The sequence below is a fragment of the Rhinolophus hipposideros genome (genome assembly GCF_964194185.1).
Source record: "Rhinolophus hipposideros genome assembly, chromosome: 8".
Classification (NCBI taxonomy): Eukaryota; Metazoa; Chordata; class Mammalia; order Chiroptera; family Rhinolophidae; genus Rhinolophus; species Rhinolophus hipposideros.
The window spans coordinates 57,618,839-57,632,190 of NC_138054.1; the positions used below are offsets into that span (position 1 = coordinate 57,618,839).

The following is a 13,352-nucleotide window of genomic DNA, read 5'->3' on the forward strand; positions in this document are numbered from 1 at the left end:
CTCAGGTGGGGCTTGGAATTAATCCCAGCTCTGCCAGTTATAGACAGTATGACCAAGAGCAAGAATGTAACCTCTGTAGACCTCAGTCTTGCCATCTTTAAGATGGGGATATTATGGTGCGTGCCTGGACAGGTCACTATGAGGATCACAGAAAGAATTTCTGCAAAGTGCTCAGCACGGTGCCTGGCAGGTGGGAAGCACCAGGAAGTAATGAACCACAGCTGTTTGCCTTAGCCTCTTGACACAGTCTCAAAGAGGAGGCTTCCTTCGATCATCTGATGATGACAACACAGGTACCATATTCTGTGCACCGAGAGGGAGCATCAGAAGTGGTATTTCACACAAGAGTTCCCTACATCTTCAGCACATCCCTCAATCAATGTTACCAGGGGCTAAGGCAGGCTCAGAGAAGTTGTGTGATGTACTCAAGAGCACACAGCTAGGAAGAGGCAAGGAGAAAGATCAGGGCCCAAAGGCCATGGCTCTTTCTGGGGTTTCTGAGCAGCTCCCCAGTAAGAGGGGCCTAGGCTTAGGCCCACCAAGCCCACAGCACCCAGGAACGTAGGGACTTTGAGAATCCTCAGGGCTGCAGAGAGAGAACCTTGTCCCCTGCCCTAGGCCCAGAGGGGTGTATTTTGTCTCCAAGAGTGCAGAGCACCCCTACCCCACTCTCCAGAAAAACTAGGGGCATCACAGTGGGAGGGTTTCTCTCAGAGTTTGGAGGACCAAAACCTATAGGTGCAGTCTTAGAAAATACACCTCCTTGCTTCACTCTGGCCACAAGAACAAGCATTCTGTCATGTCAGTTCCAGCTAACACAGTGGGGCTTGTGGTGAACCCAGGCCATAGAGGGAGCTCAGGAAACAGGAGATGTTGACCATCTTCTGGCACAGAGGGCTCAGTGTGATAGACGGTGGCAAGGGGCCTGGGCAAGACTTATGGAGATGCCTAATCCAGATTGGGCGGTGGGGTGGGGGGACCTGGAGGAGGGAGTACTTGGACTAAGTTTAAAAGGATAAGTAGGAGATGAGCAAGTGAAGCTAGGAGTCTAGGCAGAAAACTCAGTATGTGCCAAAGTACAGAAAGGAGAGAAAGCAAGGGAATATGTCGTGGGACACAGTTGGGGTTGGGGCTTGTATCTGAAGACAAAGGTAGGAGGGCATCTATTTCACTGCCAGGGCAGCGCAAAGATGATTGCCGAGAGGTTGGTGACCATGGAGTCTAGCCTACAGGCTCATTTTGATTTCCCAGGACATCCCAGGTTTCTGGGGGTCGCTTCAAAACCAGCGCTGCAAAAACCTATTGGGCCAGCCCTATTGGTGGACTTGGGGCTGGAAACGCGTGCTTCTCTGTGGAGGCCCCGTCGCTAGGCAACAGGCCCCACACCCTAGGTGGTCTCCCCTCCGCCGACCCCGCCTACAGCTACTGCTCTCACGCCCTCTACTGGTGGCGCCCTGCAAGTGCATCTAGCTTCAGAGAATTCCAGCTTACTGCCTTCCAGAACATTATTCTAGCTCACAGCCAAGCCTCTGCCTTTTGGGATCAGTGCTGACCCTGGCCAGTAGTCTTTTTGTTTCCCATCCTTTTCTGCCTGAACCTGGATGACTCCACCCCTACAGACCCTGGGCCGGGCCAGCCCAGGCTGGAAAGGTGGCAGGCAGGTTAAGTTGAAGGAGTTGGTCTTTATTCTCAGAGCAGTAGGGAGCCATGGAAGGCATGTGAGCAGGGCAGTAACATGAGCAAGTCTGTTGTTGCAGTGTTCATGCTGCCACTGGAAAACTGCCTGGGAGAGCAGGGCATTAAGGGAGCATGGGTTGAATTGACTGGAAAGGCTAAGGAAGCAGGGGTTCACTGACTCCACCAGGGTAAGCAGAGAACCCATAGGAAAGGACAGAACTTGGGGTTCACACCAGGGGTAAGAAAGGCAGGCCTCCCACCCTGCCGCACACTCGGACTTGTCACCCCAGCAGGCACGTTCATGGCTCCAGGAAAGATGTGGATCCGTCTCTGGAGACCCATTAGATCACAGGCCTATTGGAGAACTGAGCGATCCTCCCCTTCTTGGAGTCCCGTGGATATCGACCCCTCCAACAGGACATTGCTCTTCTTTGCAGGCCAGAGCTGCCCATCTCAAACCCCACAGGCCCAACAGCCAGTGTTCTAGTATAGATTTGGAATAGTCATAGACTGTCTTGTACCTGTGTGCAATGATCAGACATGGAAAAACTGGGGCGGCTGGATGGCTCAGTGGGTTACAGCACGAGCTCTCAACAAGGTTCAGTTCCCACATGGGATGGTGGGCTGTGCCCCCTGCAACTAAGATTGAAAACGGCGACTGGACTTGGAGCTGAGCTGCGCCCTCCACAGCTAGGTTGAAGTCCAACGACTTGGAGCTGATGGGCCCTGGAGAAGCACACTGTTCCCCAATTAAAAAACCACTTTTTTAAAGAAAAACATAAAGAAATGGAAAAACAGCTTTATTGATTAATGCAGCTTAGTCGAAAAAAATCTTTCAAAACATGGAGTCTAGAACAAAACAGTGTGATTCAAAAGTAGGGGCTGGTTCAGCCCCACCTGACAGAAAGCCATGGGTCCAGTGAGGGCGAGGCGAGGCCAAGTGGAAGAAGCCGGGTCCTCTCCTACCCTCCCAGGGCTTCTGCAGCGTTGTGGCCCCGGGGGACAGGCCCAGCATTAGGACGGCTGATAGCTTCAGCCTCTAAGCCAGGCTAGTCCAAAATCACTGTATCGGGTCCAGACTGACGTCAGGGTACCTAGCTTTCCCTGCTGAAAGCACTTTGTGTCTATAAAAGTTAACTGAAAAATTCCCAAGACTTGCTTGCTCCAATGCCTTCCAACAGAACAAGCTCAGGCCCTGGACCCTCAGACACCACACTGATGTGGACAGAATAGAATGGCACGTCTCCATGATTCTCCTGCCACCTGTCCTAGGAGGATGCTTGCCTGCCCACAGGCAAGATAGGAAGCACGTAAGCCTGTTCTCCTGGGTGACCAGTCTTTCCCTGGAGAAAACAGGGTACTGCTGCTCCTCATCCTGGAACCTTTCATTCCCGGTCCCCTCCCCTCTTATGCCCCCTACTGGGAGTGCCTGTCTTTACCTAACTTACTCTGACCCGTTCAAGACACAGTTGAGGCCATGACTTCTCCAGGTTTTCTTTGACCATGCCCACACCCCCTCTCAGTCCCACTCCCATTGGATGGCATTTGTCTTTCTCCCACTTGATCCCATGCTCCTCACAGGCAGAGCTGGGGATTGCCAGGCTCTGAATCTAGTAGAGACATAGAATGATTTTTAAATGAAGGAGCAAACGAAACCAGGGGAAGAGCCCCAAGACCCTAAAACAGCAGAATGGGACCAAGTTGTTTTTTAAAACCGTGTTCTTCTGCAGGGACCATAAAAGGAGCTAGGGATGGGAAACGAAAAGAAATCTTTATATTTTGTATGTCTGCATCAGATTTCCTTAAGAGGTCTCCCTTTTGTAAAATGATAATAACAATAATGGAAGTGAAAAATGTACTAGCCTGACCCAATCCTCTCACTTAACTGAGGTATAGGGAGGGGGCAGGGAGACGAACTTGCCTACGCAAACACATAGGCAGGCGGACAGGCCCCAACCCCAGACCCAACTCGGCCTTCCACAAGGATTTAAAGAGAGAATAAACATTCCACAAGGATTTACATTGCTCATTTTATTTCAACAGTAAACTGTCCCCAGAGAATAAATGGCTGAGGTCATAGGTGCTTCGGCAGCACCATTTTATTCTCTGAGAACTGAACAGCCTCCTTTTTTAAGTTGGCAATTACTATAAAAACATCAAACAGTCAAACTTTAATAGATTTTTTAAAAAACCAGAAATGATACTGCGTTTCCCCGAAAAGAAGCCCTAGCATGATTTTTGAGGATGACATCCCCTGAACATAAGCCCCAATGTGTCTTTTGGAGCAAACCTTACTATAAGACCGGGTCTTATTTTCCGGGAAACACGGTATAAGGACTTAAACTTTATGGAGGGGAGGTGAAGCAGCCCCAATGGTCACGATGCTTACTCAGCAAAGCCCCTCGGAGAAGGGGCAGGGGGCAGTGGGCAGGGAGGTGGTGGGAGGCAAGGCAGCAAGAAGGACGCTGCAGGACCGGCTGTCAGTACCCTGGCTCTGGCTGCTCACACTAGCCACCTGTATGGGCTGCAAGCTTGATGTGTGTGCTGCCCCCCGTGGGGGGCCCAGAAGGCTGAAATAGATGGTGCCTCCTGTTCTGGAACTGGGCCGGAGGAAATCAAAGAGAAACAGTAGCACAACTCAGAGATGGTCAAATTCATTCCTAAACGTGAGCTTCCACCAGCCTCCCCAGTCCTTAGAGCCCTGACCCTCCCCTGGTAAATTCATCCTCCATTCTCCTGCTCGAGCCCACATCTCAGGATGGAAAGAACGTTAGAAATCACCCTCCTTCCTCTTATCTTGAAATGGGAATTAACTAGATCTATGCCTATCACTATCTTCCCTCCCTACACATCACAGAACACCCACAAGGAAATCCTTGCTGTCACACCCCCATGCCCCACTCTGCCAGCCCGAGGGCCTGGGCCTAGTCGGAGTGCTCCTGAGATGTCTCCTGGCTGGGCTCACGAGGCACTTCCGCATCCTGGTCATCTGTGAAGGACAAAGAAGAGGGGCTGGATTTAGAACGAGGAAAGATGACCTATTTTTAGGTGTAAATTTTCTACAAGGCACTCTCATCGTTCCCAGTCCCTAAGGAGAATTAATTTGCTTTCGGTTTGCTAGGTGTCAGGTGGCTGGAATTCTAGCCCTCGCACATAGTGCAGGCTCAAGCTCTGCTTGTCAGACGGGGTGGCATGAAGCAAGTACCCCAAAGCTCTGAACCCCAGCTTCTCTTTCTGTCAAATGAGATGAGATCTACCTTGCAACATCAGGTCAACAGGAAGTGAGAGCTAAATCTCACTAACGCCTACTTCATTTCGGATTTTGTTTTATCCTCAGAATAACCTGAACCTGAGACACTGTAGAGTGAATTCACTTGCCCAAGGTCATACCGCTAATAAGTGCTGGAGCCAGGACTTATACCCAGGCTGTCTGGCACCAGCATGCTTCAAGCCACACTAGGTCATCTCTCCAGCTAAAAGATCTAGGTGTCTCATACACAGCAGGTATGCAACAGGCCTGTTTCCTCTTCAGTAAAATGGGACTGGCATCACCAGACTAACCTAGCTCGTAAGGCTTTTCTGACTGTGATTTTAAAGACTTTGCTGAGTTTGTCATCCCTTTCCAAATCATTTCTTTATCTGAGGAGCCTCAGCAGAGGATTGAAAGCAGGGGGAGGAAATCCTTGAAATTTTAAAGGTGCAAAGGCCCTCAAGAGAAAACCCAAAGCATTTCCACACTCAATATTGCAGTTGATCCTCACAGTAACCCCGTGACAGGGCCTATTTTACAGATGAGAAGATTGAGGCGTAGAAAAGGGTGTGAGTGTCTGAGATCACCCAGTGTACCAGTGGCAGAGCTGCAAAAGGCAAGGTCTCTGGCTCCCGGTCAGGTTCTCTGGAGTGGCCCGAGCAGAGGCTTCACCCCAAACTGGCTCCTACTGCTGCTCCAGGCCCAGCATTTGTTGTGGCCCTGGCCAGAGAGGCCTGGCACCTCTGTGCTGAGCACACCACACACTGTCCTCTACACATTTGCCCACAGGTGACAGACTTGAAGCCTGACAGAGAATTCGGTTGAAATCTGAGCTCTGCCATTTACATCTATGAGAACTTCTTAGGGTTCTATTGGTTTCTTCACCTGAGAACGGGGTCCCTCCGCCCTTGATGCTTATGGATGGAATTTAGGGGAGGGGTGCAAGAAAACAGCTTATCCCAGGGCCTAGCAGATTTTAAGTCTGTTCTTCATTTCCCTTCTCTCCACATCCACTTCCGATTAGGCCCCCCTTCTTCCAGAAAGTTTTCTGGCTCCCCTGGAAGCCGGAAGACTGGTACTCACTTACCAGTGGTCTCCTTGTCCGTATCAGACACGATGGTCAGTGAGAAAGATGATGGTGGCGGCAGTGGTGGAGGCGGCAGCGGTGGGAGGAAGTGGAGCGCAGAGAGGAAGCCTGGCGGGAGAAACTGGGGCTGCAGTGGCTGCAGCGGAGGTGGCGGCGGCGGCGGTGGCAGCGGTGGCGGCGGTGGCGGCAGCGGCGGGTAGTAGCTTGGCTGGAAGTCTCCCACTGGCTCCGACACCTGCATGGCACACTCAGCAAACAGGCCAGAGAGGGGACAGGGTCAGCCAGGTGGGCTGATCAAACCTGTCTCATTCTCCAGAATGGGAGGCTCCCCTCGGGGTCAATTCACCTGTGTGGCTGAAACACCCGGGCACAGGGCACCTGGCACAGGGTGTTCAACGAACACCTGCCCAATGAGTGAAGGTGAGAGGGAATACAGGCACGTCTCAGATAAGCCTGGGGAATAGCTGCACAGTCCCACTGACTGAGCCCTTCTGTCTATGCTTAGATCCATTATCTCATCCCATCCTTACAGCCCTAGGAGGGAGTTGGTTACCATCCTCACTGTAATGATGAAGAACAGCATCAGTGGGATGAAGCTATAGGCCCAGGGCCACCGAGCTGGTGAGTGGCGGAGGCAGAACTGGATCCCAAGTCTGTCTGCCTGTCTGCTCTGCACTGGTCCAAATGTATCCCAACCACTTGTGGTCCCATTTCCTGGCACATGGAATGACTGAGACTCAAGGGTCTCAGAATAGGGACCCTTGAGTCCCTATTTCCCTCCTCTTTGGGAGCCCTATTCTAACAGGACAGGAGAAGACCCGGGTACTGTAGTGCAGCTGTTGCTGAGTCAGGGAAGCTGGCCGACCTGAGGAAAGTGGCTTCAGCCATCACCCCTTCTGTGTGTTGTTCCTTCTTCAGAAGATGGAAGCTAATCCACACCACAGGACCCCAAGGCTGGAAGGAAGGGATCTAGAGGGGTGATGACTACACAGCTCAGAGCTTAACTGAGAAAGACATGAATGTAATAAAAAAAATTATAATGAATTGCAGATGCAGTTCCTATTATTTATTTCTCCATCCAGACACTTCCCAGCAGCACTTCACAAGCTATGTTCTGGAGAACGCTAATGTCCTACAAGATACTTTTAAGTGCTCTTAAACATGTTCTTTGTCAAGGGAGTTTGAGAAATGCCACATACTGCCCCCACATTGGTGAGTGACATGTGAGCATATTAAAGCCTCAAGGTAGTCTGCAAAAATACCCAGCATTTCCCAACTTAGTTTAACCACAAAGAAGGGGGAAAAGCCCACTTTTAAGTACCTACTCTGCCAGACGCTGTGCCAGGCACTCTGCATGCATTACACCTTATTTAATCTATCACCAGCCCTAGGAGATAGGTACTCTACCCGCCGAGAAGAACCTGCATGAGGTCCTCAAATGTTAGCTGACTTCCCCAGGCTAGTGAACAACAGGGAGGATTGGACCCTAGGTCTGTCTGACTCCAGGCCTGTGTGCTTTGTAGGAAAAGAACAGGGAAGGCAAAGAAACAGCAGGTGGGACAGGGACAAGAATAGAAGGCGGAAGACGGCTCTGGGGAGTGTCTCGGAGCCTGGGCAGAGGCAGTAGGACAAGGATGAAAGCAATTCATAGGCTCCTGGGTTTGAAACAGCTTTACAAATAAATGCCGGATCCTCTATGTAGACGTGAAGGGGGTAAGAGGGGAGATTATTAGTGTTTTAATTCCAAGCTGCTGAGCCAAGTTTCTCCCTGGATCACAGCTCCTGCCTGGGGCCTGTGGTGGCAGCTCAGGCCCAGATAAACCAACTGAGATCACACTCTTAAACAAAGGCCGTCTGGCAGACCTGTCAATCAGAGCCCTGCCCTGGACGCCAGGCTCCAGGCTTCTGTGTGAGCAGACGGTGGGTGCATGCTCCACTTGGCCAGGACCCCTCTCTTTGTGTGGAGACTAGAGACGCTGTGCTCTCTCTGGGCTGCAATGGGGTGGCCAGCACCCACAAATTTCAGGCGGGGCAGGAGTGGTGATGAGAGTCGTGTTTACTCTACCTCTGATTAAGAGACAGGCTTAGGGTAGCAGAAAGCCCCTGGACTCCAGAGTCCTGATGACCCAGGTACACATCCTAGCTGTGTCACTGACGAGCTGTGCATGTTGACTCTCAGTCTCACTTACCAGTTCTGTGACCTTGGACAAATACATAACTCCTCTGAGCCTTCTTCCTTTACTCTACAATGGGGTAATAATGGGTACCGTGAAGGCTCATACATGGGGTCCTGACCCTAGAAATTAGCAAGACCAGGCTTTTCATACTTTTCCCCCTTGAATCAATGGGAAATGATTTATAAATAAAATGTGCACTATCCGAAACAGACAGAAGAGATGCTGCTGAGACTGAAGCAGGAGAGGGGAAATTCAGCGTCCTGTGTGTCTGACTGCCTGGACACAGCTGGAACCCCCGTCATCCTGACTCCACACTCTGGCTAATGTCTCTCATTATGTAAATGTCAAGCTTTCATCTTTCTTCTTAATCATGTTTCACATTAAACCAAAGAAGCCTGCTCTCTCCTCACTCTTTACCACCCTCCACCCAAGGGAAACATCTCTGTAACACCCAGGGTTAGGCTTTTAGCTCTGAGGGAGGGAGTAAAGGTAATGGTGGTCTACATTCTATGAACTTGAACTGTGTTTGAGTCAACCTCCCTTCACCACAGGTCCAGACTTTTGGGGCCAAATTCAGGATTGGTCCCCCAGGCCTTTCACTATACTGCAATCCCAACAGCCAAAAGGGAGAGAGGGCTTTTAACCATCCTGGTTTGGAAGTGTGGTAGAAAGGCCACAGAAGCTGGTCACCCCAACTCACTCCTCACAGAAGGACGGCCTGCCTCTTACACACTCAGTATTCAAAACTCCAGCCTGAAAGAGCACACCAGTTAGTGACTGACCGTTGATCTTATAAAAGCATTAAATTTCATTCCTTCTTTCAACATATACTTCCTAAGGTGACAGGTGTTTAAGGGAAGGTTTCCATATTTTTCATGACGGAGCTTAAACACCAGTTTCTCTTGAAAGCCCTCTGCAGTCTCAAGTGGGCCCTACCTTTGGATGAGGATTTACATCTGCTTCTGGCTCTACCCTAAACTGTATGACTCCAGGAAAGTGGTATTTCCTTTCTGGTTCCCAGCAAAATGAAGGGCCCTTCTAGCACGAGCATGCCACACGTCTAGCTGGTGGTCACTCAGTCAGTGTTCTCAGGCTTATCTGAGATGTGTCTGTATTCCTTCTGGCCTGAGCTCCCAGAGCCCGTGAGCCCACAGTTCTGAAAAGCACATGCCATAGCCCAGGATGACCTAGCCGTCCGTGATTGAACCTGTGTACACACGTGCACTCCCAGAGGGGCACACTGTACAAGGTCAATGGGCCCGGTACAGACTGCGCCCATCCACTGGCTTCCTGGGACTGAGGATATGTAAAAGCAGCAAGAGCAAATGGAATAAGGAGGAAACCCAGAAAGAAGTCAGGGTGGCACTCACCAAGCCTCCTGCATGGTAGTGGCTGCAGGACACATGCCGAAAGCCCCACTGCAGGGGCATTCCCGGGGCGGGGGCCGCATCCTGGTAGCCCAGCGGGAACGGCTGGTAAGAGTGCATGCTGGAGCAGCTGGGGTACAACTTGGAAGGCTCTCTCTCCAGGTACTCAGACCCCACTGCACACTCCGAGCTGATGCTCAGAGGGAACCCTGAAAAGGCAAGTAATGAGGAAGTGTGAAACACACAAAGAGCTAGGAAAAAGAGCATCATGTTACGGTCCAGCGACAGCAACACTCAGATCCATTTGCAAAGAACTCCCACATCCATTATGCTTTTGAGCCTCCCTGCTTTTTAAACCTTTCAACCATATCCCACTGCGCTTAGAAAAAGTCCTTGGCACAGGCGTGAAGCCCCAGGCAGGCTGGTTCCCGCCTCCACGCTGGACGCCTCCAGTACTTCACGGAGCAGTGTCTGCTTTGTCACCCACCTCAAGGCCTTTGCGACCGCTGTTCCCTCGGCTTGGAAGGCCTTCTCCCCTAAGTCCACTTTGCCTCTTTGAGTCTTCATTACGGGGCTCCCACTCTTCTTCTTTTACACCACGGCTACGCCATTACTTTTTAGGGCTCTATACACTGATTTGTGTCATTCTTTGCTCGGTAATGTCCCTCCCACCAGGACAAGATCCTTGGGCAAGGAATCTGACTCCCCCCTCACCACTCCATCACTGGCGCGTCCCGTGTTTCCCCGAAAATAAGACCCAGCCGGACAGTCAGCGCTAATGCGTCTTTCGGAGCAAACGTTAATGTAACACCAGCTCATGTTATATTATTATATTATGTTAAATATCATATTCATATTATATATTACATTACATTCCATTATCTACCTGGTCTTACATTATAATAAAATAAGCCCGGGTCTTATATTAATGTTTGCTCCAGAAGACGCCTGAGAGCGGGCTGCCCGGCTGGGTCTTACTTTCGCGGAAACACCGTCGTACAACCACGCGCTCGGTCTGTTTGCTGAGACGGAACAAAGACCGGCACTGTCCCCGGAAACACCCTCCGAGCGTTGCTGTTTCAGGTCTGCCGGCCCATCCAGGTCCCTAGGGACCTCGATTTTCCAAGAAGGTCCCATCAGGCAGAAAGGGCCGCCACAGAGCCTCCACAGAAGGGAGGAGCTTGCTTAAGGGGACAGGGTGAGTAGTCCGCCGCCTAGGGACGGGGACTTGTGGTCTTTCTACCACACGCCACTGGGGAAATCAACATGTCTGCACTCAAACAGAGCTCTTGTTGAAAAGCCTCAAATCTACACGTGACTTGGGAGTTGTATTTTAGTGAACATGGTGGCAAAGGAGAAAAAAAGTCAGCCTCTCAACGAACCGACTCTCTTCCTGCGTGGAGCAGAGGCGCTGTCCCACCCCCACCCACTCGTAGGAAAAGGGCGGGATAGGGCGTCCGGAAAGCGGTGCGCAGGCGCCGTGGGCCAGGGCCCGGGGCAGGGCGGGGCAGAACGGGAGGGTGCGCAGGCGCAGTCAGAGTTGAGAGAGCGCATCCGGAAGTGAGTCCTAGGAGAGGAGCCTCCAGCCCAAGAAAAGAGCGGGAAAGGACGCGCAAGCGCAAGCGGGTTGGAACAGTTGAAAGGAGGTCCTCTGGGAGAAGCCTCCAGCCGGTGGAAAGGGAAGAAAGAGTACACGGGATCAGCAATCACTGTAGGGTGTGTGGGGGCCAACGTCCGGGGGGAGGAGCCTCCAGTCCAAGAAAAGGCGGGAAGAGGTGCGCAAGCGCAGTGCAGCGAATATCCCCGTGAAGAGGAGCCCCAGCTAAGGCGGCTGGGGGCCATTTTTTATTGCAAGATGGAAAGGCAAAAATTGTAGCTAAATGTTAAAAGCCGCCTGGACCACCCACTCCTTCCTATCGCTCTTTTTACCTTTTTGCAAAAAAGGCGCTCAACCCAAATTCGTGTTCAGTAAAGGTTTCTCAAAGCAAGGTTGCCTATGGAACGCATTTTCCCCACCCCCACCCCCAGGGCCCAGCGGCCTGCACGGAGGCTGCAGCCCGGAAAGGAACTGACGCTGGGGACAAGGCCGCATGGGGACAAGGCCGCACGGGGCCTAGGGATCTTACCGAAGTCGGCGAACGGCGGACTGGGCACGGGACGCATGGGCCTGCGCAACTCCAGGCGGCCGGGGCCTCCCCTGCCTGCGGCCTCCACCCCGAGCTGGGGCCCCACAAGACTGGGCACAGCCACAGCAGCTCGTTCGCTGGGCCCCATGAGGCCGCGGCCGCCCAGAACCGGCTGGAAGGCGCTTGGGCCGGGGCTCGGGCCGCGCGGAGGTCTCTCCGGAACGTAGGTGGCCGCGCGGCCCGGGCCCGCGGGCTCCGCGTCTCCAGAAGCTGCCAGCTGAGGCAGCGGGTGCAGGCTGGAGGCCGAGGCCACAGCCGTGGCCCCCGAGGCTAACTCATACTCCTCCTCAGAGCTCTGCTTCTTGAGCATCTTCTGCGCGGCCATGATCTTCTGGCGTTCCGCGATCAGGTAGCACTTCTCGCAGGTGCACTGCTTCCAGCGACACTTGCCAGCATGGCCCTTGACTGGCACCAGGAAACCATGGTTCCGGCACCGCGAGCACTTCGGGGTCCGCAGCATCTTGTCGGCCAGCCTGGTAAGGTCCGTCTGCTTAGCACAACCGCCTCCTCTCGGAGCTGCAGAGCGAGTGGAGCAGGGAAGAGCAGCGCCCCAGAAGTCTCTGGTGCCCAGGACATTTGGATACAATTGTAACAAAACAGCTCTCAGTACGTCCCAGGAGCTGCAGCAAGACCTCTTTGCATTTTCCCTCTCTTTTGGAGGGTGCAAAATTTGGAGTTTCTGTGCATGGGTTCATTAGACGCAAGGGTTTGGGTTGAATAAATTCTTCATGGAATGTTGTTGCATATATGTCATCTGGATTATCTGAAGTCTTGGGCATTTAGTTTTACAAAGTTTCTATTCCTGCCACACACAGACAAGGTATTTTTTAACTTCAAAAAAGGCAGAACGATATTCAGTGGTCCACAGATTTAAAGCTACAGTGGAATGAACCTCTCAGCAAATCCATGACAGTAGAAAAGCATCCTAAGAGGCAAACCGTGTTTCTCCTTCCAAAAGCTGGGGCTTCTGCTGAATTTTATTTCTCTCCCCTGCAAAGGAAAAAGTGCGCAGGCGCAGCCATCATCATCAAAGAAGCGGTTCACAGCGATGCTTCCAGAATATTCTCAAGAGCTCAATGCCCTGTTATAGGTGCTCAAGGATGTGTCCTTATAGTAATTCCTATTTCTTAAGAAACTTGTTGGTCTAGGAATGCATTTCTAGAAGATGGTGTGTTGCTGTTGTTGATGCCTTCCAAAGTAAAGCATACTTAGAATGCTTTAAAGTAAAATAGACTTAGGATATTTTAATATGAGCTTGAATCGATGCTTAACTTTGCCATGAATTTTGTTATCACTGTAAAGCAACCCAAATCTTGTGACAACTGAAAAGCTGGCACAAACTTCATAGTTTCCCAGGGCTACTAAATCACTTCATTTTCTTGTTTGATAGAAATTTGTGACACCCTGAGATTTATTTTTGGTATTTTGGGGTTTTTTTAGGCTCCAGAAAAGAGAAAACGGGTCACTCACACCTAAGTTGAAAGCTTATAATCATAGCATCAGTCATAGTTGAGGAGGTACTTATGGTTAATACCTGGCTAAAACAAGTGCATTTTAAATTGCCTTTTCTCTGAAATTCTCTTTCTGGCAGCAGAATGGTAGAAGTTA

The 13,352-nt window shown here is 51.4% G+C and overlaps 1 protein-coding gene across 1 annotated transcript; it reads right to left on the bottom strand.

Moving 5' to 3' along the window:
- Window positions 1-4,601: 4,601 nt before the first annotated feature.
- DMRTB1 (DMRT like family B with proline rich C-terminal 1) lies at window positions 4,602-12,210 on the bottom strand (the record flags this gene model as incomplete). The annotated part of the gene is made up of 4 exons (XM_081056721.1): window positions 11,685-12,210; window positions 9,562-9,767; window positions 6,015-6,249; window positions 4,602-4,666 (listed from the first exon to the last, which is right to left on the bottom strand). The coding sequence occupies exons 1-4, from the start codon at window positions 12,202-12,204 to the stop codon at window positions 4,602-4,604; spliced, it is 1,026 nt and encodes a 341-aa protein (XP_080912847.1). The 5' UTR covers window positions 12,205-12,210.
- Between the last annotated feature and the right edge of the window lie 1,142 nt (window positions 12,211-13,352).